Source organism: Hippocampus comes, unplaced genomic scaffold (genome assembly GCF_001891065.2).
Source record: "Hippocampus comes isolate QL1 unplaced genomic scaffold, H_comes_QL1_v1.1 scaffold144, whole genome shotgun sequence".
Classification (NCBI taxonomy): domain Eukaryota; kingdom Metazoa; phylum Chordata; class Actinopteri; order Syngnathiformes; family Syngnathidae; genus Hippocampus; species Hippocampus comes.
In genome coordinates this window covers 404068-429229 of record NW_017805782.1, presented here as the reverse complement: position 1 = coordinate 429229, position 25162 = coordinate 404068, and the positions used below count along the sequence as shown (strand labels likewise).

At 54.1% G+C, this 25162-nt stretch overlaps 2 protein-coding genes and 1 long non-coding RNA gene across 8 annotated transcripts; 1 reads left to right on the top strand and 2 right to left on the bottom strand.

Moving 5' to 3' along the window:
* Nucleotides 1–3892: 3892 nt before the first annotated feature.
* Nucleotides 3893–18022, bottom strand: LOC109524844 (uncharacterized). The gene is made up of 3 exons (XR_002170025.1): nt 17913–18022; nt 16375–16377; nt 3893–3905 (listed from the first exon to the last, which is right to left on the bottom strand). It is a non-coding gene; the product is annotated as an uncharacterized LOC109524844 (long non-coding RNA).
* On the top strand, nt 4854–19462 carry ylpm1 (YLP motif containing 1). 5 transcript variants are annotated; one of them, XM_019884941.1, is made up of 23 exons: nt 4854–5698; nt 6364–6564; nt 6685–6873; nt 7107–7702; nt 7813–9017; nt 9186–9269; nt 9339–10407; nt 10498–10817; nt 11324–11404; nt 11772–11946; nt 12049–12072; nt 12164–12345; nt 12421–12566; nt 12642–12704; nt 12775–12894; nt 13147–13323; nt 13390–13473; nt 13548–13631; nt 13697–13771; nt 17408–17459; nt 18289–18419; nt 18653–18842; nt 19243–19462. In XM_019884941.1, the coding sequence occupies exons 1-22, from the start codon at nt 5192–5194 to the stop codon at nt 18797–18799; spliced, it is 5712 nt and encodes a 1903-aa protein (XP_019740500.1). In that variant the 5' UTR covers nt 4854–5191; the 3' UTR covers nt 18800–18842; nt 19243–19462. The 5 variants fall into 5 exon arrangements, with proteins under 5 accessions (XP_019740500.1, XP_019740499.1, XP_019740497.1 ...); XM_019884940.1 differs by having other exon boundaries at nt 7813–9269; nt 10498–10618; nt 10706–10817; XM_019884938.1 differs by having other exon boundaries at nt 7813–9230; nt 9321–10407.
* A 1668-nt stretch (nt 19463–21130) lies between these two features.
* LOC109524835 (uncharacterized) lies at nt 21131–25140 on the bottom strand. Of its 2 annotated transcripts, XM_019884948.1 has the most exons (5): nt 24241–25140; nt 23569–24057; nt 22611–22712; nt 22266–22460; nt 21131–21496 (listed from the first exon to the last, which is right to left on the bottom strand). In XM_019884948.1, exons 1-5 carry the CDS (start codon nt 24544–24546, stop codon nt 21266–21268), a joined length of 1323 nt encoding a protein of 440 aa, XP_019740507.1. In that variant the 5' UTR covers nt 24547–25140; the 3' UTR covers nt 21131–21265. The 2 variants fall into 2 exon arrangements, with proteins under 2 accessions (XP_019740507.1, XP_019740505.1); XM_019884946.1 differs by having other exon boundaries at nt 23569–25140.
* Between the last annotated feature and the right edge of the window lie 22 nt (nt 25141–25162).

Below are 25162 nucleotides of genomic sequence, written 5' to 3'. Positions count from 1 at the left end.
GGGGTTGGGGGGGGTGACCGCATGATGCGGGAAAGGATTCACGGCGCTTCTCTTTTCAGCCTTATTCCCAAATGAATACGATTCTTTTTTTTTCCCCCCCCCCACTTTGCAATTGCACACGCAGCACCCCGTCATGACTGAGGTTACACACGCTACTCAAGTCAATGTCTGTGTGCACGTTTGTGTAGACACACACACGCACATTAAATGACCGATTGGACTCCTGCACTCAAAAAAAAAAAAAAGAGTGACTGAAATGTACTGAAGTGCACAAGTCGAAAAATTTGGAGAGCGCGAGCGAGACCGAATGTCTTTTGGATTGTGAATACATTTGAAAGGAACTCGTGTCGTTGTGGGCGGGCTGTGTGTGTGTCATTTTTCTGCCGGAGGAAAATTGGAAGAAGGCCATTTGTCAGAAAATGCGCAAAAAAGGTGCCGCGATGCACTGCGTGTCTCACATTTTCAAACTTGACCTGGGGGGGGGGGGGGGGGGGCGCTACCCACAAACGGAGGGCCGGAGCGCCCGTACCCGTGCAATAATGCCTCATGTCAGACCACCAACCACATTGTTGGGGCCTTCAAATGGAGACTGACACTTCTTTCTTTTCTTTTCTTTTCTTTTCTTTTCTTTTCTTTTCTTTTCTTTTCTATCCGGTCTCCTGCCACCCTGTTAATGTGACCTGGTAGCTCTGCAATAAAGACGCTTCTGGTGTTATGACCACATCTCAAATGTTCTCCCTCACTTGCTCTCTTCCGGCCTTTGTTTTTTTTTTCGGGGTTTTTTTTTTTCTTTCTTTTCTACTTGGCACTTACAATTTGCAATTTGCTTCAATCCAAAGTGGCCACCTTCCTCTTCAGCTTCGGGGATTCATTTGTGCTCTCTCTCTCTCTCTGTCATCTCTCTTGCTCTCTTTCAATCGCTCTTTTTCTTTTTCTCTCACACACACACACACACACACACACACGCACAGAGCGCCACAGGTGTTATTTTGGGCATTTTTCGGGGCACTTTCAAGACAAAGCAACCAAATTGAAAGTGGTTATTGTCTCCTCGACAGATTCAAGAATCCAGTCCCCAAAGCCAGTTTCCCTGAAGAACCCGAAATTTGCTATCCATGTTTCTAACAAGTATGGCTATCATGAGAAGACAAACCAAAAAGAGTCTCAAGAAGGCAGGCCTGAATCGACACAGGGAGTCTGCCCGTTGCTCTTCGGACCGGGTTAGGGTTCCCAAAAAAAAAAATGGATGATCGCTCCGCAACCTTGCGCTGTCAAGATGCAGTTCAGTCCGGCTGTCTGGCGCTTCTCCCTTTTGTCTGCGGTGGCCGTTTTTCGGCGGGCCCCTTCCGAGGTTAGGTTGCAAAGAGTCAGTCGGAGCTCCGGCGTCGCCGACCACTCCAACCGACAGCTGGACGCGAGCGGAGCAGAGAGGTCAGCATCAATGTGCCTCCGCTGGAAATTGAGGGAGCTTGTGATTTATGGCTTCCGCATCCACGCCACATACATGTTGAATCTACTTTTTTTTTTTAGGGGGGTGGGGGTGCGCTCCTCCCAGGCTCAAGGGCAGGTCGGGGTCCCTTTTCCCAGGATGTGTGATGATGGACAGGCCTGGTGCAGAAGGATTTTCCCAATGAAGGGAGCGCCGCCCCGTGCCAAGGTGAGCGTAAGCGCTGGCATATGCGGCAGTGTTGCGGTCCGCGTTGAACCCCCCCGTTGAAAAAAATGTCCAGTAGCCGCGGGAGGAACCGCGTTCCAAAGGCAATTTTCTGCACTCCCAGCTGTCACGGGCAAGCAGGTCAGGCGGAATGAAAAGGCAGCAAGTGATAACAAACAAATACGGGCGGGCGCTGAATTGCACAACGAGAAAGGACTCCCTCATTTATTTGTTGCTTTGCCCACACAAGGGGAATCGTGGCAAGCCGTTCATTTCACGCAGGCCCAATTTTCATATTTCATGAGCATGACTCCGATACAATGACTGTAATTAGTCCAAGCTCACTCCCGGTTATATTATTCGCGGCTCTCGTTGATGATGTTGCACGTGTGGAGGGGATTGGCTTCGGAGAATATATGAATGGCAATTCTTTTTTTGCTCCGTGTGAGGCGCTGGTTGTTTGAAAGAGCTCTCGAAATACACGTGAGTCGAGTTGATGAATGAGGTCTGATGTCCCCGTGATGTCGTATGCAGAGGAAGTGAGCGGCTGAGGGGGAAGCCGCCCGCTGCCTTTTTTTTCGTCCTTGTTGTCCTCCCTCTAATCCCCACTCCTACCCCCCCCTCACCCCCCACCTTGATGCCAAACCTCCAGGCCAAGATCGATAGCCCGTTTTAACGAGGGCGTCGTGTGTAAATAGAGACGACGGATCCTGCCGCGGAGGATATCTTGAGCGGCGATGGAACTCTGACCGGTGCGGCGGCTAATTTGATCGAGTCTCACGTTGACGCCTGCCGATACGTCGGCTCTCCTGTCAGTGGGACGTCGGCAGGTTGAAATGCGTCGGGTCTCCGGGGTGCCGCCCTGGGGCTCAACCCGGGGATTTGGAGTCGCAGCCAGAGTTGGTCAAATCGCTCCATTGCATCTTGCGCCGTGTCGTTGCACCTTGGCGGGTTCGCACTGACGAATGTTGCGCAATGTCAACGGGGCCCTTGTCCCCCAAAGCAGGCGGGGAGGCCACAGGAAGGGGGGGCCGACATCGGGTCGCAGGATCCGTGGGCGCAGGCGCGGCCAGCGGGCGCTTGAGAGAGAGAGATTGTGCTCTAATTTCATCATCATTTCCTATTTTGGACCTCTTTCCCTTGTTGGACCTGAACCCAAACTGTCTGTCTGTCTGTCTATCTCAAATCTCGACTGCCCGTTTTGTTATCACGCTCTCCCGTTCAGCGTGTTTGTCTTGTTCCTTTGCTTTGTTGCGCTTGGAAAAAAACGGCCTCCATTCATTCATTCATCTGATGATCAAGGCTAATTTGTACAAATCAGGGTGGTTAATCATTCGGTGCACGGCGAGTTCATTTCAAATTGTTTTTCCGAGGCGGCCGAGCGTGTGGAGTCGAGTCGGGCCGTTTTGTCTTTGAGACAAAGACGCTCAGAAAAGTGGCTTCTTCGTTTTTTTCACCGCCAAGAAGAGGCTTTTTTTCGCATGTCACAGCAATGAATCCGTCCGGCCGTCAAACAATATTCTGGAACCAAAGTCCGGGGTGGGGCGGGGCCCGAGGTGCCGATCAATCCGCATCACTTTTCTCCTCACCGGGTTATGGGAAAATTGATTTGGCAAACAAAGCATTTGGGAAGCAGCGCGTGGACTTGTTGGGGGATCCATTAGCCTCCATTGAGCATTTTGTTGAACATCGGATTTTCATCACAGAGAAAATGCGGTGTCCTCAATACCGTGAGCCGGGGCGCTACGATTTCTCATGTCTTTGTTCTTGCTCAGGAAGCGTTCCCAAAAGTGCTGACCAACATTTTGGCGTCCGCGGGTGGAGGTTCACTTTCAATCTCTTGGCAAATATTCAAGGGAGCAGGGCGCGCCAGCTCTCTGTCCGTTTTTAAAACGCAGTTTTATTCTTTGGCGTCCTTTTGTTATTTGATTGTCATTCACTTCTTGTCTCGAGCATCTGATTGGATGCCCTCCCTATTTTTGGCCTGCGCCTGCAGCACCTTGCGTGCAGCGTTGGGCTGTGCTCCACCCATCAAATTCAGGGGCGTCGGATCAAAAACAGGAGTCCCAAGCCTCAGCGTCCCCTACCAAAGCGTTGGAACAATGAGGCCGGCTCCTTTGAACGAAGAGGATGCGTTTCTATGGGACGGTAATTGCAAGGCCTTCCTCCCAGCACTGTCCGCAGCGCATCATCAGCGCAAGCGTATCCTTCTTTGGCGCGAGTGTCTCGCGACTGTGCCCGTCGCGCTGTTCTCCAGCGGCGCCCGTTTCCAGACAGCGTCTCATCTCTCCCTCCAGGCAAGGCCTGCGTGACCCTGGCTCATTCACCGAGGGTGTCTGAAGCCAAAGCACTCCAATCCTGAAGAGAGCCCCCCCCCCACGCCCGTCTTTTAACACCCCTCTAATGTCATCTGTGAAATATGAAGTCATTAGGCCATGCTAAAACACTGCTGACAAACTAATTAACGGGGGCATTAACAGGGTGGCTTTGATTAATCCGCTTTCACCGTTTCTTTTTTAAAGTGGCTGCGCTCAAAAATGAATACACATTTACGGGTGGTCTTAAGTGAGGGATAAGAAATAGCGGACGACCTCAAGGGCAAGCTAAAGTGGTTGGTCCTCTTTTTACCTCCTGTGGGTACTCGAGTCTTTTTTTTGGGGGGCGGGGTCTTTGCACTTGGGTTATGGTTGTAACACTGAAGACAATTACTACTCTGTTGTTACCGTCACAGCCATTATGGTTTAAGTTGTCCCTCAGTCACACCTGATCTAAAAATAATTGACAACCTCGAATTGCTTCCTGGGTAGAAATAATCTTGTAAATGGCGCCCCCAAGCGGCCATAATCAACGAACATCTATTTCTTGAGGTTGGTGAAGACACCCGAAAGTCAAAGCTAGCCAGTTTAGTTCAATCTGACATAACATTTTTTTCTCGTTCACGTTTTCATGCATTGCTGTTTTGTTTTGTTTAGATTTTTTGGGGGGCCGGGGGGATCGCTCTGGCGTTTGTTCGCTGACTGCTTTTGATTTGTTCCGCCATTTGCGTTGACCCAAAAAATGAACTAATAATACGGTTGAGCAATTTCACCAGTCATCACATACTTTTCACATTTAAAGGTGAATAAATGAGTCAATTTTTGAAGTTACGATTTGTGAGCGAATGAATGGTCTCGACTTAGCGGAAGTCGTCACTCAAAACACGTGACGTCACTTCGGGATCGTACTGGCCCCCGCATTCACAGACACTCCAACCGACTGGAGGGATGTAAAAACTATATCTATATATTTATCTTCATATGTGTCTGTGTCCTAAAGATAAAAGTACACATATTTCTGGTTCTAAGGGAGAACTTAAAACGATACCGGTGCGGGTAAAACACCTTTTAACGGGACGTTGTCCGTTTGTCTCAGACGATGTAGTAGCTCACGTTTTGGCGATAGCGAGCTAGCTAGCGAGCGTTAGCATTGTGCGCATCGGAGTCCCCGGCTGAATGTGAGCACAAAGGCGGCGACGCCCGGACGCCTCCTGTCGGAACCATGTACCCTTCGTGGGGGAACTATGGGGCGCCCGGCCCGCGAAAGCTGCAGGTCGGAGGCCACACGGGGTCCCCGACGAGTTTCGGCTCCTTGCAGGCCTCGTCGAGCGGCTCCATGTTCTCGAGCCTGCAGGAGCAGCACCGCCAGCAGATGCAGCAGCTCCAGATGCTCCACCAGAAGCAGCTCCAGAACGTGCTCCACCACGGCGGCCCGCCGGCGGCCTACGGCGCCGGCGGGCCCCCGGGTGGATACTCTGCGCCGGCGTGGCATTCGACGGAAGCGGCCCCGTTGGATCGAAGCGGCGGGACGCAGTCGCACATAAAGGGAGACGGCGTCGCGATACCGCCGGAGCACTCGCAGCCCCCGCTTCCTCCACAGCCGCACAAGATTGACGCCAAACCGGCTCCTCCTCCGCCCGAGCACCAGTCAGCGAAACCTCCGGAGGCCAACGCTGCTCCAAAAGCAAATGACTCACTCGTTAAAGACAAGGACAGCTCCAATCTGCAGGTAATTGTCAACAAATTTCTATCCATCCCAATTTCGATCAAACAACTACACATGATCCGTAGCAATAGTCTTGAATTGAAAGGGCGCTCCACGCGGTGGTCTTGGTTGGCAGGTTTATGCGCGGTTTTCACCATCACAGTCGGCAATTTCACATTTTCTTGTCCGTATGACGCTTTCGAACGTTCCAGGGTCTTTATCGGAGCATCTGTGTACAGCAAATCCAATAGTAAAGCTCTGATCCCACCAAGCGGCGACCGGTTGCTTGTGTTTTTCAAGGCAGTGAATGATGCGTTCGCGCCGGGGTTCCTTCAAGGTCGCAAATGTTCACCAAACGATCGCCCAAACGTCACCAGACGTTCGCCGACCGCTGTAGTGGTTTTTCTACCAGTGACCAGGAAAAGCGCAAGCGGACATTTGCGACCCTGAACAAACTCTGACGGGAAGGCAGCATTGGCGGCCTTCGAAAACACTCGCCACCGTTGGATCGCGTATTTGGTTTTGAAAAAAGGAGCCGCTTGCCAAGGTGAACTACCCCTTGGCTAACGTGGCTCCTTAGACAAAGCAACAAACGTTGGCATTCCCGGCACGTTTGGACTCATTGTTCACGACAGCAAGCTTGATGCGTCCGTCTTCCAGGGGTTGAGTAAATATGAATGTTCACCCAGGATCAGCAGCAACTTTGGTACAAGCAGCATCTGGAGAATCTGCAGAAGCTGAAGCAAGAGAAAGCCAAGCAGAATCCAAATCATGCCGACCCCCCCAACAGCCACGCCGTGCAGCCGCCTCTTCCGTCCGAGCCTCCCAAAGGTGCGCTGCCTCCGCCCCCACCCAAGGAGGAGCAACCGGCTCCGCCTCCACCACCCGAGGTGAGCTTTTCCGACAATGCTCGCGCGGGCCGCGTTGCCCACTTGCGCTCGCCGGGAACACTCTCAAATTGCGCCGGCGGCAGCGGCGCGCTCCAATCTTGCCGCGTATCTGTGTTGAAGCCGGACAAAAAGCAAGACCCGGAGGAGGCGGCCCGACTCCAGCAGCTGCAGGCTGCGGCGGCTCAGTGGCAGCAGGTTCAGCAGCAGAGAGTCAGCTTGCACTATCAGGCTCTGATGCGGCAGCATGAAAAGCTTCAGCAGATACTCGAAAAGTATCAGCCGCTCATTCAGCAGCCTGCAAACCTCCAGGTAGGTGGAAAGAGGAAGCCAATGCCGACCCGTCTGCGTTGAGTGTTGTACACGGTTGCGGCATGTGGCCTTTTAAGCGGAAGGGAACTCTTTGGGGCCTCGAGATCTCTTTATTAGTAAACCACGCGCAACGTGCCCACAAACAGCACGGGCGATCTGTTGGCACGTACAAGCAATGGAGTCCCCACTCTTTGGGATCGCTATAAATCGAGCCCTTGGTGTTTTCTTTTCAGTCAATGTCAGCCGAGGTGCAGCTGAGGCATTACGAAGTGCAGAAGCAGCAGTTCACCCCTCTTTTCCAAGAGTGGGAGCTCACCTTCAGGCTGTGGTTCGAGCAGTTCCAAACCTACCCGCACAAAGACCAGCTGCATGACTATGAGAACCAGTGGAAGCAGTGGCAGGATCAGATGAATGCCACCAATGCCCACATTCAGGAGACCATCGCCACCCTCACCGCCATGGTGCCGTACGCCGCCATGCAGTATAACAGTGCGGCTATGGGGCCGTATGGCGCTTACCCCGGACAAGGCATGCGAATGCCGCCGCCGCCGACGAATCAGCCGCCGCCACCGTTGAGTCAGCCGCCGCCACCGTTGAGTCAGCCGCCGCCGGTGACTCAGCCACAAATGAATCAGCCGCCGCCACCAACGCCTCCTTCGGTTGCTGTCGGTCCCGCCTCGCAAGGTCCGCCGCCCGGTCCGCCGCCGGGTCTTCGGCACTCCCCAACCGCCGCTGGACCGCCACCTAAGGGAGGCGCCCCAGCCGGATTGCGACCCGCGTGTCCTGTCAATATTCCGCCACCCAACTTCAACAGCATCGGGGGCCCGAGGTCAGTGCCCATACTTGTCGCTGATCAAGCGCAGATTGAATAGAATTCAACCGTGCATTTCGCTGTTCATGATAACGACATTGTTTTACCGTATCAACATATGTTCTTAGAGCAAGCAACCCCGGATTCAGCCAGCCCATGCCGTTTGAGGGACCTCCGAGATTTGATCAGCGCTTTGAGCGTCCGCCTCTGTTTCAGCCACCTCCGCACCGCTTTGACAGTCCACCTAGGTTTGCCCAACCAGGGACGCGCTTTGACGGAACACCTCGGTTTGATCAACCCCACCCGCGCTTTGACGGACCGCCCCGTTTGAACCAACCCGGGTCGCGTTTTGACGGTCCGCCCAGATTTGACCGTCCGCCTCCGCTCCCTTTCGACAAGCAGTCTAGATTCGACCAGCCCCCGAGACAGGCTGGCCCGCAGCCTCCCACCGAAGGCCCCCCGGCGCCGCCACCGAGGCAGGAAGAGCCCCCGCCCCAAGCCAAACAAGGCCCCGCGCAAGCCGTCAGTGGCCCGTCTTCGTTAAAATCGGTTGAACTGCCTCCAACTGACGAACAAACGAGTAAAACAAAATTTGGTCATGCAACCGCTGACAAAGACATGACGGATGACACACTGGACAGTGTTGGATTTTTTATTCCCAGCGAACCAATTCCTCAAACCCAAATTACAAGCACAGAGGAGGATGATTCCATGGACATTTGTAACTCACCCAAACAAGTCGACGGCAATCCAGCACAGTCCGCTGCTACTCCTACGGAATCGAAACAAGCTACCTCGCAGGATTACCCCAAACCGAAAGGCTCTGCAATAAACAACACCGCTTCTTCTGTCGCCTCCCAAAAACAAGAGGAGAAGCAAGCGCCTGCACAATTGCAGTCGAGGCCCCAACATGTTGGTCCTCCCCCGGCAAGAGGACGGGGTCAGCCCCTGGGGCCTATGCTAGGTCGTGGGGGAGGACACGGGCAGAGGGGACGTGTAGACTTCGGCGGACAAAACAGCGGCCCACCTGAGAAGGAGTCGGACGAAATGCGTCATGAATTTCTGCCTCCCGAGGAAGAATTTTACGAGGTGCCGGAGCAAGAGGACTACGAATGGCAGGGGCCACCGTATGAGGAGTTTGGTGGTGAGGCGCCTGAGGAACCGGGTGAAGAAATTTGGATTCCAGAGGACCATCACTTTGAGGCAGAGGAGGAGTATTATGAAGAACCAATGCAAGGACCTCCTAGGAGGAGAGGTGCGCCGATGATGAGAGGGCGGCCTATGACCCGAGGAGGTGCACCGCTGGGTTTAGAAGGACCGCCCATGGGAAGAGGAGGACCGCCAATGGGCCGAGGGGGACCGCCAATGGGCCGAGGGGGGCCGCCAATGGGCCGAGGAGGACCGCCAATGCACAGAGGTGGACCGCCCATGGGCAGAGGTGGGCCGCCCATGGGCAGAGGTGGGCCGCCCATGGGCAGGGGAGGTCCGCCCATGGGCAGAGGAGGACCGCCCATGGGCAGGGGAGGACCGCCCATGGGCAGGGGAGGTCCTCACCTGGGTAGGGGCTGTCCGCCCATGGGTCGAGGCGGCCCGCCCATGCCCATGGGTCGAGGCGGCCCGCCCATGGGTCGAGGAGGCCCGCCCATGGGTCGAGGCGGCCCGCCCATGGGTAGAGGGGAAGCTATGAACAGTGAATGGGAAGAATCTGAGCCGGCTGAGTACCATGATGAAGATGAATCTTGTTGGGGAAACGGGGGTCCTCCAATGAGAGGGATGAGACCTCCATTTCCGCCTGGCCGCGGTCGACGACCGCGCGGCCATCCTGCTTTCATGCCGGGGAGAGGACGCCTGCCGCACTTTGCGCACGGGCCACCGGATGAAGAGCCATTCGGCTACAATATGGACTCTGGCGATATGGACGAGTCGGGTCCTTACATGTACCGCGGTGAGGATCCTCACAACTTAATGCGCTCGGGAGTAGGGAGAGGCAGGTGGCCGCCGCCGCCTCACGAAGAAATGGAAGCCGGCGAGGAATCGTTTTATCGAGACGAGATGGAGTCCGAGCAGGATTGGCGGCCACCCTACGGCCGACGTCCTCCGATGCCGCACGAGATCATCGAAAGGGGCGGTGAAATGAGAGGGGGGCCTATGGGTCGGGGAAGGACAAGAGGTGCCATGCGGCCAGGTGCGCCACACCAAGAGGAAGATGGATACGGTTACGGTTTCGTTGAGGACTACGGCCACGGAGAAGACGACCATCAGCGGAGGCCGCCTCGTCTTGACGACCCTCGACGCGACGGCAGGTTCTTTGACCCCGAATGGGAAAGAAAGCGTTCTCCGCCAGCCAGGGACGATCCGGCCCCAGAGCATTACCGTGATGACGGCTGGCTTGAGGAAAGAGACCGAGGTCCCCCGCATCCATTTGAGGAGCACGACCGTCGAAGAGGCGATATCAGAGTTCGCGATTACACGGACGAAGCGCCGTCGCGATCGGAAGATCCGGCGCATCCTCCGGATTGGAATCGTCCTTCTACATTTGACCCCCCAACAGAGAGAATCTTCGCCCCCTTCCGTGACCACAGAGACGAACCCCCGCTTCAAAATGAACCCGGCGAAAACCGGCCGGCGAGTTCGGCCGACCAACAGGGAGGGAATGTGCTCGCTCTTTCCCAGCGGCAGCATGAAATAATCTTAAAGGCTGCCCAGGAATTAAAACGCATGAGGTAGGAGACGTCTGACTCGGCTCCAGTGCCGCACAGCCTATATATGTCCGTCCGTATCGTTTCTTCGTCTGCGTTTGCCTCGGTTATTAGGGAACTGCAAGACGTGAAGACCGATACCGCACCTCGGCCGACACTCGCCGACCCTTTACCTGACCTCCCTGCCGGGCTCCTGGGTTTGGAGATCCCACCCGAAGTCAGAAATGCACTCAAGGTAAGCATTCAATTCATTGGCAAAGAACCCGTCACGTCGCGACCGCTCCTTGAAACATTCCAATTGACCCGATCCAATGTGTCACAGGGCATGACCACCGCGTCTGTTCAGGCGGCTAAAACGCAGTCTTGGGATGCGAGTCCCGCCACGTCTGGGCCGACCGTCATTCCAAAGACTGTGGATTACGCCCACGGACATGGTATGTGGCGGCACGCCGGGGCTCCTTTCAATCTTCAAATCGGGGATGCGATCCCGTGATCGGACATCGGCGCTGATCGGGCGATTTTCGGTGTCGGGCGAAAAAGGTCGGCTTTACTATTTTCCGAGCACTTTAAACGTCACCGAGCTACAAAACGATCCAAATGTGGCACCGATGTTGCCAAATACAAAGCCAGTTCCTGTGAGGTCGGCGGGGCATTGTGTTAAACGTCAAATAAAAATCACGTTTAACCTACAGCTAATTGAATCCGCGACAAAGACAAGATATATGACCGTGATTGTTTCTCGATGGGGCGGGGTTCACCTCTTTGTGATCTCCTGCGCGAGGAATCTCGTCCAACAGTCGAAGGATCCCGTTTCTCCAAGTACAGTTGCGAAGAATTTCGACCTTTCATCATCTCCGGTCCATGACGCCGCCCGATCGGGACATCCCCGTCTGAAACGGTGACGACGCCGTTTGTGACAGTTATTGGTGAACATTTTCAGAACCCGGTACCACGGTGGAGAAGATCGCTTACGGTGAGAGGATTGTGCTGAGGCCCGACCCGGACAGGGGATACGAAAAAGGTGGGTTGAGCGCTCGACCTTGCTGGCAAATGGCCGCAATCAAAAGTAGCAACCTTCGTTCTTTCTCATGTGCGCGGAACACCTTTCAAAACGCACTTTGCCATTTGACCGAAAAGGGACGTCGCACCAGCGCAGGGCTCAGCGAACGGCGAACGGGACTCGCGTGACGTCAGCGAGCCGAGCCGCGATTGGTCCTGACCCGAGCGAGTGACCAAACGGCCTTTTTCAAAAAGTGTTCATTGGATCTGCCGAAGACCGGCCGTCGTTTTACTGCTGACAGTTGCAAACTCGGTCAAGCGTCCCTTTCAGTAAGGGAGCTTTTTGTTCTGCTCTTTGCATTGACAATTTGTCGCCCCCGTGCTCCCAGAACCTCTGCGCGAGCCTTACGGCAGAGATCCCTATTACGACAGACGACCCGACCCTTACCCGGACCGCCACGAGTACAGCCGAGAGAGAGAATTCTACCGAGAAAAACCTCCGGCAGAATATGAAAGGGAACGATTCGGAAGGGAAAGATACCCTCCGAGGGATCGAGATGAAAGGTAGCCAGCGCCTTCCCGCCTCCTCTTGTCTTGTCAAACTTTTCAGCATCTGTAAATCCGCGTAATACCGTTTTTTGTTTGTATGTTTGTTTGGAATCCAAGCTCACTAATGACGCTTGACGAAAGGTACTCCGTCCCGGTTGTGTGTTGCTTTGATCAAAAAAAAAAACAAAAAACGATGGGATGAAATATATCGCGAGCTTTTGCGTCGACGTAGGCCCCCTCATCGTCCGGGCTACCGGGAAAGAGAACACGACCTTCGAGAGAGGGACCGAAGCGGCAGCCGCGATCGGGAAGATCCTTTCGGAAGGCCCGCCTACGAAAGGCCCGCCCCCTACGAGCGCCCCGGACACGACCGGCTCGGGCCCGAGCGCTACGGCCATAGCTCCTCCCCTTTTGGTAAGTTTCGGCAAAACGGCGTCAATCGGGGTTGTTTGAATATTCTATTCCTGACGCGTGAATATTGTCCGGTAGACCGGAGAGGTTACCCGGAGGACCGCGGGCCCCCCTCCTCCGCACTGCCGCTCGCGCAGCCGGCGCCGCCCGCGGAGAAGAAGCCCGAGATCAAAAACGTGGACGATCTTCTCAAACCCCCCGGCAGGCTGTCGCGGCCCGAGAGGGTATTTATTCATCGCCGCTGGGCTTCATCGCTTTTTTGCGCGCGTGTGCTCGTTATGACGCCGTTGTCATGGCAGATTGTCATCATCATGAGGGGCCTGCCGGGGAGCGGAAAGAGCCACGTCGCAAAGCTCATACGAGTGAGTACTTTCACGCTTTTTTGTTTTTGAAGAGCGGGCTTCACTTTGGCCTTTTGATTTCAACCTTCAGGATAAGGAGGTGGACTGTGGCGGCGCCCCACCAAGAGTTCTGGTTTTGGACGACTATTTCATGACCGAGGTTGAGAAGATTGAGAAAGACCCGGATACGGGCAAAAGGGTCAAAAGGAAGGTGAGCGTCCCCTCACAAAAAAAAAAAAAAAAAAAGGTCCCAGAGAAAGAGCGCGTCCGGATCACTTCCGCCCCGGTAGAAAAGCGGATTTCAGTCCGGGCTCGGGGCCGGCCGCAAAAATCTTGGCGAAAGCTCCTCGACTCCCTTTGAAACAAGATTAGACCTGGGCGGCGGCGTATGTCAAGGCGCCGGTGTGACGTCGGCGCCGAAATAACGGCATCGGGTTTCCCGCAATGCGACGCCGTCCTCCAGGTTCTCGAGTACGAATACGAGCCGGAGATGGAGGACACCTACCGCAGCAGCATGCTGAAGACCTTCAAGAAGACTCTGGACGACGGCTTTTTCCCTTTCATCATCTTGGACACCATCAATAACCGGGTCAACCACTTTGATCAGTTCTGGAGCGCCGCTAAGACCAAAGGTTTTGAGGTACGCTCAAAGCACAAAATTCAGTCCCCCGTCCCTCGGTGTGACCGTCGCTCGTGTTCCGTCCAGGTCTACATCGCCGAAATCGTGGCCGACACCCACACCTGCGCGAAGAGAAACGCCCACGCGCGCACCCTGAAGGACATCGCCAAGGTCTGTCGCGCAAACGACGCGTTTCCGGTGCGATGTTGGAGGACAATTGTCCCGACGGCTTGTCCCTCACGCAGATGTCCAACGGCTGGGAGTCCACGCCTCGCCACATGGTCCGATTGGATGTGCGAGCCCTGCTGCAGGACGCCGCCATCGAGGAGGCGAGTTCTTCGCGACCGCCTTTCGGTCGCTTTCGGACCCTCGGCTAACACGGCTTCGTTACCAGGTGGAAATGGAAGACTTCGACCCCGAGGATGAGCCCGAGGAAGCCAAGAGAGAGGAGGAAGAAGAGGGCGATCTGGTAGGACATTTTGCTCTCCGTGCGCCGACTCGTTTTCACGTTTGTGGGATGCTCTTTTCGTCGTGGCCTCGCCTTCATTTCAAGTGGAAATCCTGTTTTTCCCTTTGAGAAAAAAAGCAATTCCGACTTGAGCGGAACCGATCATTTGAAATGCAAAATTTGTCTTTTGCTTGTCACACGGTCGCGTATTCTGACCATACAACACATCCTGATTTAGCGAGCGCTTTCACAACGGCCGGCCGCAGCTCTTGTGGAAAGCGCTTTACAAACCCAGTGAACATCAAGGAAAAAGAAAGAACACGGAACATTCTTGGTCCAAAACGGCTTGCTTCCAAGTCGCAATTTCATAGAGCTACTATGCAATTGCGACTTGAAAGCAAACTTTGACACACACACACACACACACACACACACACACACACACACACACACACAGAGTGGTGTTGAGGCATGAGAGTAAATTTCTGAGAGGACTGGCCGAAATGTCCTCACTTGTCAAAAATGTCCTCACTACGTTGGTCTTAAAATCACAGTGGTCCTCACAAGAATAGTCATACAAACACACACGCACACACACACACACTTTGTTTCCCATTCAACAATGCGGGGACCACCTCCACGGTAACTGGGGTCATAAAAAGCTCTGCTCGGGCCCAACAGTTGTATTTGTTCTCAGCACCGGATTGTACCGTCCGGGCTCGGGGCCGGCCGCAAAAATCTTGGCGAAAGCTCCTCGACTCCCTTTGAAACAAGATTAGACCTGGGCGGCGGCGTATGTCAAGGCGCCGGTGTGACGTCGGCGCCGAAATAACGGCATCGGGTTTCCCGCAATGCGACGCCGTCCTCCAGGTTCTCGAGTACGAATACGAGCCGGAGATGGAGGACACCTACCGCAGCAGCATGCTGAAGACCTTCAAGAAGACTCTGGACGACGGCTTTTTCCCTTTCATCATCTTGGACACCATCAATAACCGGGTCAACCACTTTGATCAGTTCTGGAGCGCCGCTAAGACCAAAGGTTTTGAGGTACGCTCAAAGCACAAAATTCAGTCCCCCGTCCCTCGGTGTGACCGTCGCTCGTGTTCCGTCCAGGTCTACATCGCCGAAATCGTGGCCGACACCCACACCTGCGCGAAGAGAAACGCCCACGCGCGCACCCTGAAGGACATCGCCAAGGTCTGTCGCGCAAACGACGCGTTTCCGGTGCGATGTTGGAGGACAATTGTCCCGACGGCTTGTCCCTCACGCAGATGTCCAACGGCTGGGAGTCCACGCCTCGCCACATGGTCCGATTGGATGTGCGAGCCCTGCTGCAGGACGCCGCCATCGAGGAGGCGAGTTCTTCGCGACCGCCTTTCGGTCGCTTTCGGACCCTCGGCTAACACGGCTTCGTTACCAGGTGGAAATGGAAGACTTCGACCCCGAGGATGAGCCCGAGGAAGCCAAGAGAGAGGAGGAAGAAGAGGGCGATCTGGTAGGACATTTTGCTCTCCGTGCGCCGACTCGTTTTCACGTTTGTGGGATGCTCTTTTCGTCGTGGCCTCGCCTTCATTTCAAGTGGAAATCCTGTTTTTCCCTTTGAGAAAAAAAGCAATTCCGACTTGAGCGGAACCGATCATTTGAAATGCAAAATTTGTCTTTTGCTTGTCACACGGTCGCGTATTCTGACCATACAACACATCCTGATTTAGCGAGCGCTTTCACAACGGCCGGCCGCAGCTCTTGTGGAAAGCGCTTTACAAACCCAGTGAACATCAAGGAAAAAGAAAGAACACGGAACATTCTTGGTCCAAAACGGCTTGCTTCCAAGTCGCAATTTCATAGAGCTACTATGCAATTGCGACTTGAAAGCAAACTTTGACACACACACACACACACACACACACACACACACACACACACAGAGTGGTGTTGAGGCATGAGAGTAAATTTCTGAGAGGACTGGCCGAAATGTCCTCACTTGTCAAAAATGTCCTCACTACGTTGGTCTTAAAATCACAGTGGTCCTCACAAGAATAGTCATACAAACACACACGCACACACACACACACTTTGTTTCCCATTCAACAATGCGGGGACCACCTCCACGGTAACTGGGGTCATAAAAAGCTCTGCTCGGGCCCAACAGTTGTATTTGTTCTCAGCACCGGATTGTACTTTTTTTTTTTTTTTTTTAAATGGGCAGCAGCCTCCATCTTAAGAATCAGTGCGTGAGCGGCGTCCTCCCGGGGCCCCTCCTTTGGCTCGCATTCCAACTGCCTTTGCCATGATTTGATGGACCACAAGAGAGCCGTGAAGCCAAATAGTGAGCAAATAACAAAATGTGAACCGGACCGGTTTCCATTGTGCTTTTGACGGTGGTCCGCAAGTGATGGATGCAATGGGAATTACCATCAATCAATTTAAAAAAAAGAGAGAGAGAGAGGTGGTCAACTTACCCGATCGACCACCTGATAAAACCAAATGACCGCTCTTCACATTAAAAAAAAATATATAAATAAAAAATAAATAAATACAAATCGCCACTACCTTTTTTTTTTTTTTTTTTTTGCTGCAAGGGCTTTCTGCTCATTTACTTTGGTTTCTAACCGGAGTTCTTCAACAATCTGCACAAGACGCCATGGCGCTTGTGTTGTGCAAAAGTTCATCTTTAAAAAAAAAAAAACGAGAGAAAGAGATTTTTTTTTTTATCTCCTACTGCCAGGTCATATGAAATCTTTTAGAATGTATGACAAAAAAGTGTTGTTGTTGTGTTATGAAGACTGCAAATGCTCCTTGTTTTGATCTATTATTTATTGGGGGGGGGGTGACTGTCCTTTTCTTCCTTTCACCAAAATGTCCATTTGTGGGAAAACGAGGGGCTCCTTCTTTCTTTGCCGTGGATCTGAAATGTTTCATTTGGAAGTTGTGCTTTTGTTTGTTGCAAGACCCAAGCCAAACATCCTGGCCTCCATTCGGGGGTTCAAATACCACCCGGAAATGTCTTCTTGTCACTCATGCCTGTCATTTACAATGGGAGCAAATTCCATCAGAATATTGTAGAACCCGGTTCAAAAACCATCTTGTCCGGCGGGCTTATTTTTGTGTGCGTGCGCGTGCGTGTGGCGGTGTCTGGCAGCTTGACTTGTTTGTGTTGAACATCGTCCGACGCGTAGCCGCAAGCGTCGTCTGTGTTTGAGCCTCTCCTTGTAGCCAACGTTGGCGTCGTTTGGCCTTCAGGGTTCCTCGGTTGCCCCGCAAGCGTTCAAATTGGGTCGAAAACGGGGCCCTTTGCCTTCAGCTTGAGTTGCGAGCGCTCGACTTGCGCCAATGAAAATCACGAGTGAGGCGTGACGTGGCCCAAAAGCGGCGACGCGGCCCAAAAGCGGCGAGCGACGCCTCGGGAGGAAGGCGACTCTTGCCAAAACCCGACCAAAGCTGAAACCTATCAGAAAGGGTTTCCCGGTGCCGTCTTTGCCACGAGCGCGCATTCGTCTGCGCTCGTGGCAAAGTTCACCAAATCCATTTTTTCCCATTTCTAGTTTGGATTGGACTCGAGCTCCGAAAGCAGAATCCGAGCGCTCATCCTTTTGCTTCTCTCTCTCTCTCTTTTGCCGCCATGTTTAACCTCTGCAGTGTCTGTTTTAATTAATCTAGGGCTACATTCCAAAAAGCAAATGGGAGATGGACACGTCGGAAGCAAAACTGGGTAGGTTGACAACAACCCGCAAGACTTCCACGTTTGCGCCCCTGACATGACCCGGCTTGATTTGTGATGTTGGCGTACAGCTGAAATGGAGGGCGGGGGGGAGGCATGTTGAGAGGGACCGTCTTTCTGCGCCTCCGAAAGTACGGCGACGTACGAGTCGGTCTGGAAGTGTTGCTAAGCGACGGAGGGGGAATCCCGCACTGTACATTTTATTCGTTAGCGAGGTTGCGGCGGCCCTTCGCTTTACCCGCGGTTCGTCTTAATGAAGGCCTTCTCGCTATTTCCGGTCGTTCTCGTGAAACTGCAAATGAGTTAATGAACGACGTGAACGTTACAGCGGCGGTGGAAACGGTGTCGGCGGGTTACGTCGAAAGGGAGCTTCGACGGCCATCCGCTTCGTCCGAGCGGGGGGTCTCTGTTGCGGACAAAGCCCGCTGCCGTCGCGCCATCGACGGACACGCTGAACCGCTAGAGCGGGGCGGACGTCGAGTCGCGCTGCTCTCGCATCGCGGGCCTTCCCGATCTGTGGCCTCGTCAATAACTCGAGTCGATTGTGTGGCGAGAAACGGGAAAATGAGCTTGGACGTCAACATTGGGCCAATCCATTTTGGACCGTATGTCAACATCACAGTGGGGGGGAGGGGGGTGTGCTCAGAATCGGCAATCAGCCTAATTTGCCCGCAAACAAACGATGGCGTTTTCATCGGTAAAGCAGAGTACTTGACAGCAGCAGCTCGACGAGACGAGCGGGCATATTTTGCAGCCCGTAAACGCCAGCGGGATTTTTGTCCGCCGTGACCTGAATAGCAACGGTGGTGCATTTCTTCAGACAAGCTGGACGGTTTGGGGAGCGGCAGCAAGAGGAAGCGCGACGGCGATCACGTGGCGGGCGGCCTGGAGGACTTCCTTCAGCTGCCCGACGACTACGCCACTCGCAAGTCTCAGCCGGGAAAGAAGAGGGTAAAGCAATACTTTCCGTATCTCCGCGTGGCACCCGCGGGCCTTTCCCCGCCCAGCTCCGCTTAATTCATCCTCGCGTACCATGAAATGCCCCCGCTTGAAATAGACCCGGCGGGGGGGCAGGCGGCGCTTTTTAGCTCCGCGCTTTTGTTTCGTGTTCAAATTGAGAGCCGTGCATGTCCTGCTCAAACCGCCGTTGACTTTTTTCCCCCTTCTTTCGAAAACCTCTTTAGGTGCGATGGGCTGATCTGGAAGAGCAAAAGGACGCCGATCGCAAACGGGCGATCGGCTTCGTGGTGGGCCAAACGGACTGGGAGAAAATCACCGACGATAGCGGGCGGCTCGCGCAGAAAGCCCTCAACCGTACAAAGTATTTCTGAAAGATCATCTTGAAGCCCTTTTAGGGCTTTGTTTTCCACAAAGGTACGTGCGGCTCTCTTCTAGCGTGTCGGTTTCGGTGCAGCGTGCACGCAAACGCAAACTCGCGTGACGTCGGCTCGTCAAATGATTCCGAGCGGCTCGGCGCGAGGTTTGCCGGTCGCGCGGCCGCGGGAAGGCCGCCCGTGCGAGGCTTCGGCGTCCCTCCGTCGTAAAGTGGAAGGAATGGGGTCCGGCTTTGGCGTGCGATTTCAAAGCATTGACGCCGGTCGGCAGACTTATTTGAAAGCGGCGTCGCGGTGTTTCTCCGTGTAGGTCACGTGAGATTTTTCAATTAAGAAGACTTTGAGTACTTGTCGATCGGTTGCGCTTGAGCATCGCCGGGACTTGGACCGCTTTTTTGTTTTGGCGCCCAAATCTCCAAAATCTTTGTTTTGTTTTGCAGGTCTCCGAACCGTAAAAACACGAGACTCTTCAATCAATTCTTGATTTTTCTTTGACAAGGACAGCTCCACTTTTTTTTCCTTTCTTAAATAGGTTTAGGTCATCCTTCAAGTAGTTCTTGTGTATTCAGATGTGATTTCTTGATGTTTTATATCTGTAAGCTGTTGGTTTGTCAAACCATGTCGACTGTAAGAAAACAATAAAAATTTCACACACTCGAATTGGCCAATTTGCGGTCGCATTCATCGGTCGAGGTCTTTCTTGTCATCCATTTCTGTTCCTCAGCTCGAGGTCATCGGCGAGTCCAGAAATGCAAATGAGGCCTTCCAGCTTCCCCAAAGTGGCCAGTCACTAAAAGTGCAAAATGTTTTGGTTCAGCTCCAGAGTCGTCTTCTGACGTCTTCAGCTTGTGCCGGTCTAGACATCCGCGCACACATACATATATGTATGTATGTATGTATAGATCTATCGGATCTATATATAGATATATGTATGTATGCATGTGTGGTGTGTTCATATCGCGTTGTTATCCTAGGGCACGCCCGTCGTCTTCACGCTTGAACATTCAAGTCGTACTCGGGAGTTGGAAACGCAAAGTCTCCGCCGTCACCAAGACGTACTTTTTTTATGAGGAAGAAGACATTTCCATTGTTTCCAGAAGAACGCATTGGAATTTTCCGTCATCGGTCTTTGATTGGAACGCCATTTTGAAGTGAAGCCAGCCGCTTGAAAAGCGAAGAGGAACCTGCGGCACGATGGGGGGCTTGGCGGCGCATACGGCGCAAATGCTGTCGCGCAGTCGCAACGCGCCTTTCCCAGACATTTCTGACGGTTGGAAAGCCCGATTCCCTTTTGATCGACCAACATTCCAACTTTTTGTTGCCTCGCCCTTTGGCAAGGACCCTATTTTAAAAGAAGGGCGACCCCCCCCCCATCATCGAAAAGGATTCGGACCTCGCCGAGGGACCAGAACATCGTTTCTTTTTGCAAGTCGTCGATCGTCTACCGAGAATGTTTGTCACGACCATTTGATTGGGGCTCGGATGACATCCCCGACCCCCCCACCCCAAAAGATGAAGATGGCCCGATGAAGAGAGTTCAACATTATTCCAGCTGTCACTTCTTTCCAATTGTCATTAAATATTCAACAAGCACTCAAGTCGTGGGTTTTCATTTATTTCTTTGGGGTTTGTTGACACACATCAATGATCCACAAATTATTTCAGGCGGTTAAAAAAAAAAAAAATCAAATGCAGCAAATAAACTGCTCTTGATTTTTTTTTTCCCCCCCCAATCTTTAATTTATCCAGGCAAGGCAATTGAGAAGAGGTTCACTTTTTCCTGCCCGTCCGTGCATTGTCGTGTTCAACAGAGAATATTTTGCATCTCGGCAGCCAGCAAATGTTTTCGTTTGAGGAAACTTGCATTCCGCAAAAAGCACCTTGCCGATGGAACGTTTCCCGGCATTCCCAAGCCCCTTTTCTTGCCAGTCCACTGCAAGATTTGGACTTTTAGCTGATACAACCTCGAGCTGTTGAAACTGTGCAATTCTTTTGAGCGGCCGCTGTGTACTTCAATCTGTTGAGTATTCGAAACCCAAGGGGGTGGGGGGACACGACTCGAACTATTACGTACGCACGAGGAACTACTTTGTGGGCACAACCGACCGACTCCTTCGGGCGCGCGGACGACCACGCGGCGTGCACAAAATGGTTTGAAAGTGCGCACAAAGTAGCCGGGTGACTTGAATGAGAAAACGGAATGCTCCTTCTTTCAAAGTTGACAGGTTGAAGGAAAGCCACGTAACACGCGGAGACAGCGTGACCGAATTTTGTTTTAGGCTCGGGATGAGTTAGGCCGACATCTGGAAACGATGGCCGTCGCAGGGAATCCCGATCATTGTCGTCCCCCCCCCCCCATATGTCATGCCTGGGGCTCTCACGAACGAGTCCTTTTGCATTCAGTTCCTCTTTCCAAAACTCGAAGGGGCCCGTCGATGCTCCCGATGGAAAGCGCCTCGCGGCTCAATAGGCCCGCGTAAGCCAACGGCGCCGTTGCGGAAGCCCAGACGTCAAGTCGTCGGCAGGCTCTCCCGCTCCGTAAGGCATGAATTGCGCCGGAAGGTCGGCGTCCAGCTTGCAGATCACCTTGTAGATGGCCTTCTTCCACGATGGATCTCGGTCCTTGCCCGTGGAAACGGCAGCGTAGAATTGCCGCAGCGTAAGTTCTGCCACTTCAAGGAAGCCGTCGGGGACCTGTTTGGAAAGGCCCATCCGTCAATTAGACCGCCCTTGAGCGCAGCGATCTGGGCCAGCGCCCGCCCGGATCCTAGAGCGGGCGTAGTCGATAAAAGGTACGCCGACGTGAAGCAAAAAACGCCTGCTGCGTGGGGCCCTAACACCACGAATGCGCCTTTGCTTGGCCAACACCCAACTGGGTCAAGCCGTCGAGCGGAATCCCGCTGCTTCGGGGATTTCAGCGATACAAGTTGGCCCATGTTCTCAGATCACATCTCGTGTTCAAGAACATGTCTTTTTTTCTGACTGCCTTTGACAGTGATCAGTCAAACATGACCCCCCCCCCCAAAAAAAAGACAAAATGCAGAAGCTGTCCTATGAACCACCAATAAAGTTGAGCCATATCGGTTGGCTTTTCCCAGACCAACATCACTTGAAGTCGCGGGCTAACAGTTGGCCCCTTGCGGCTGAAGCCAAAGGGCGGCCATCTTACGTCGCCGCCGTTCCCCACAAGGAAGGTTGGCTTTTGGCGGCACGTTTGACCCCAGGGTAGCCGTCTGTTGTTTTCAGAGCCCGATGACGCAGACCAATCTTTGTCTAGTGCATCCGCATATCCCTTCGGACAGAAAATTCATGATCGATGAAATGCGCGCGCAGTGCGGAACCACTCGGACTCCCGTCGCGCCCGGGTTTTGAGGCCAACGTGCCGAGCTGTGAACCCGAGCGTACGGCAAAATTTGTCGGCGGCGCCAAAGAAAAGGGCTTCCCGGGCCGGCGCAAAGCTCACCTGGAAGTGGCCGCCTTTGTCGTAGTGCACCTTGAGGACTCTGAAAAGTTGCGACTCTCTGCCCACAGACAGCGCCCTCGCGTCGGCCGCCCCCTCCGCCAAGGCGCGGCGTGCAAAGCGCTCCACCTGGATGTAGTAGAACTCGCGGAAGTTACTGAACCACTTGATGAGCCGGGAGGCGCCGCGGCGTGTGAACTGCAAGGTGTGAGGGGGGGGGCGGTGGGGGGGTGGACAGCGAGGTAAGTGAGATCATCAAAAGCCTTTTGCTGTGCTCATCCTGCAATAACAGGAGAGGCCACGTGAGCGAACCCTTGGCACCGACGGGGCCTCCCTCCGCCGTCTCACCTGCACGTCACGGAAGCACAGCCTCAGCACCCGCCAGCTTGGATAGCGCGCGTAGAAAAACATCAGCTTGGCTTTTTTCAGGTGGTCGGCGGTCAGAGCCTCCTAAGTGGAACGCGGGTAAGGACAACGCACCTCGCTACGGTGAGCCGCCACGGCGGAGCTCGACGTGAGCTTTACCGGGGGGGGGGGGCAAGCGCAAAAAAATTTCAGCCAAACGGCCCGAAAAACCTGCAGCTTGCTTTTGTCATCTCCTGCTGCAGTTCGTTTAACATTTTGGACTTCCTTTTCTTGTTTTGTGCCTCGGCTTGACAGCGACCGGCGACTGGGAGCGAGCGATGGCTTCACGCCAGCGCGCCTGGCCGCCCCCCCCCCCCCTTCTTTGGAGAACCGTGTGAGCAGTCGAGTCTCTTGTTTGCCCCAAAGTGAGGTCAGAGACGAGAGTGAAAAAGCCTTTCGTTTCAGAATGCGCCGCGACGAGTTGAAGCGCGTCGTGAGCCCGGCCGGCCTTCGCTACCGCTTGCGCCCTTCCGTCCCTTTTCTGAACGGGGTGGCGGGCGAGCTGGACCCGAACCGGGCTGGCTTCCGGTCAGAGGCGATACATCCTGACACCCAATCGCAGGGCACAAAGACAAACAACTCTTCCCACCTCCCAATAACCAAAGACAGCCGCGATAGACCCCGCTATGAGGGGAAAAAAACTGGATGAGAGAACGCATGATAAAGTCACAGCAAATTTTTGAACTGTGGTCATGAGACCAGGACGTTACAAAAGGATACATTCTGGGCTTTGCCTCAAAGGATTCATCAAATTGATTTTATTTTAGGTCTTGCGGTACTTAAAAAAAATGCGGTGGGGCGGTGGGGGGATCAAGATCGTTATCCAGATTGCATGAATGATCTTCTTGGTTTTTTACGCAGTTCTACAAACTAGAACGTCGATGCCAACACGAGAGGATACATTGAGGCTGTAAAGCTGAGCGTGGAGAAGACCTCCCGGCTCCATCTTGACACGAGGGAAGCAAACACTCGCCGAGGCCGTCGACTCCGCAGCGGTCACGTGAGTCGTCGCCGGGCTCCTCCGGGATCCGGACCTGACCCGGGATGGGACTTTGGCCGACTTCTGCGGCGCATCCACCTCGGCTTGCCTGGCTTCAAACTCCGAGCCGCCTCCTTTGCCGCGGCGACGGACGGCACTCCGAGTCCGGTCGGGTTCCGGCTCCACTCCCGACGGCAGGCGGTGGAATCCGTCCGCCCCGTGTCTCGGTACCACCAGAGAAAGCGCCTCGGTTTGAACGTCGGGTACCCGCACCTCATTGCCACCCGAGGACTGCCGATGAGCGTTTGGGGATGACTCGGCGCTCGCTTTTTGCCACCGGCCCTCTCGTCGCGGCACGCTTTGGAAAATGGACTCGACGCCGGTACTCGTCACAGCTCTGGCCAGTTGGTACTTTAAAACACCGGCCGTGAGTGAAAGATGTGTCCGCTTGTCGAACCCCGGGGAGCTTCCGCTTGAGATGCTTTCAGACTCCTCGGAAGAGGGGCCATCCCTCCAAGTCGTGTCTGATGAGCAGTTCCGCGTCGGCTGTCGCTCCTCCGGAAGAGTTGCCGTGAGAAACCGCTTCTCGCTTACCTGCGGTCTTTGCGCGGGGTCTCGTTTCATCTCCCCGACTGGCGAGCCGGTCATGCCTCTTATGATCTTCTCCACCCGGGCTCGCTTCGCTCGATGGCCGCTCGGTTCGGCCGCGGGGCATGCGTGCGACCCGCCGCCGCCGCCATGGGAAAAACTCTCGGACGCGGTCCCGTTCATCCGGCTGCCTTTTTCCAGGAAGGCATCTCGGGATTTTGCCCGACTGGGATGGCGCTCACAAGAACGGAGCTGCCCGGCGGCGGCGCGTCCATCCGGGCGGGCGCCGAAGTCCGCGCCTTTGCTCCACATGCTCACATTCACGGCAGAGTCGAAAGTCAGTCGGGCCGTGGCCCTAAAGTCGGGAGGGACACACAAAGTTCTTCTACAGCGGGAATACTGTATGAACAAACGCGTACGCGATTTCCGGCAGCCTTCATGCGCGAAACCTTTGGATGATGCTTCTTAATAAAGCAAAGATAAACACACAATTGAAATACATGACGCGTGAATTGGGAGTACAGTAGTCGGGTATGTGAGAAGCATCTTCGACAATGTTCATTTCAAAGTACTGGCGGTCCTACCTGCTGCATTTGCGGGAGAAGTCTTCGGAGGACGGCGGCTGAGCGGCAGAAGAGTTCCCGGGTGAGCTCATTTAAAAAGGAAGGAGGGGAGGGGGGGGGCGCCCAACACGTTGGAGCGGCCCCTTTTCTACCCACGTCCACCAGCGCGGCCAACAAGTCCTATTGTTGGTCGGTTCGTGTCCCGATATTTCCGCTCCCTTCAAATTTGTCATGCGTTTTTTTGTTTGTTTGTTTTCCTCCCATCTATGAGAAACTCTTGGACCCCCGTTTCTCAGCAACAGTGGTACATTCCACTCAACCGGCGTCGGGCTCCCGAAGCTCTCCGAAAGCCACCTTGCCGTCTC

Bases quoted from the DNA above. Each gene is read 5' to 3' on its own strand.
- LOC109524835 (XM_019884946.1), bottom strand. From the start codon at position 24,546: ATGTGGAGCAAAGGCGCGGACTTCGGCGCCCGCCCGGATGGACGCGCC. The intron at 22,713-23,568 runs GTATCCTCTCGT...CGTTCCACTTAG, and splicing joins CTCAGCTTTACAGCCTCAAT to GAGGCTCTGACCGCCGACCA. The intron at 21,497-22,265 runs GTGAGCTTTGCG...CTTTCCAAACAG, and splicing joins ACAAAGGCGGCCACTTCCAG to GTCCCCGACGGCTTCCTTGA.
- ylpm1 (XM_019884937.1), top strand. From the start codon at position 5,192: ATGTACCCTTCGTGGGGGAACTATGGGGCGCCCGGCCCGCGAAAGCTG. The intron at 9,270-9,338 runs GCGGCCCGCCCA...CCATGGGTCGAG, and splicing joins CTGTCCGCCCATGGGTCGAG to GCGGCCCGCCCATGGGTAGA. The intron at 13,474-13,547 runs GTCTGTCGCGCA...TCCCTCACGCAG, and splicing joins CCCTGAAGGACATCGCCAAG to ATGTCCAACGGCTGGGAGTC.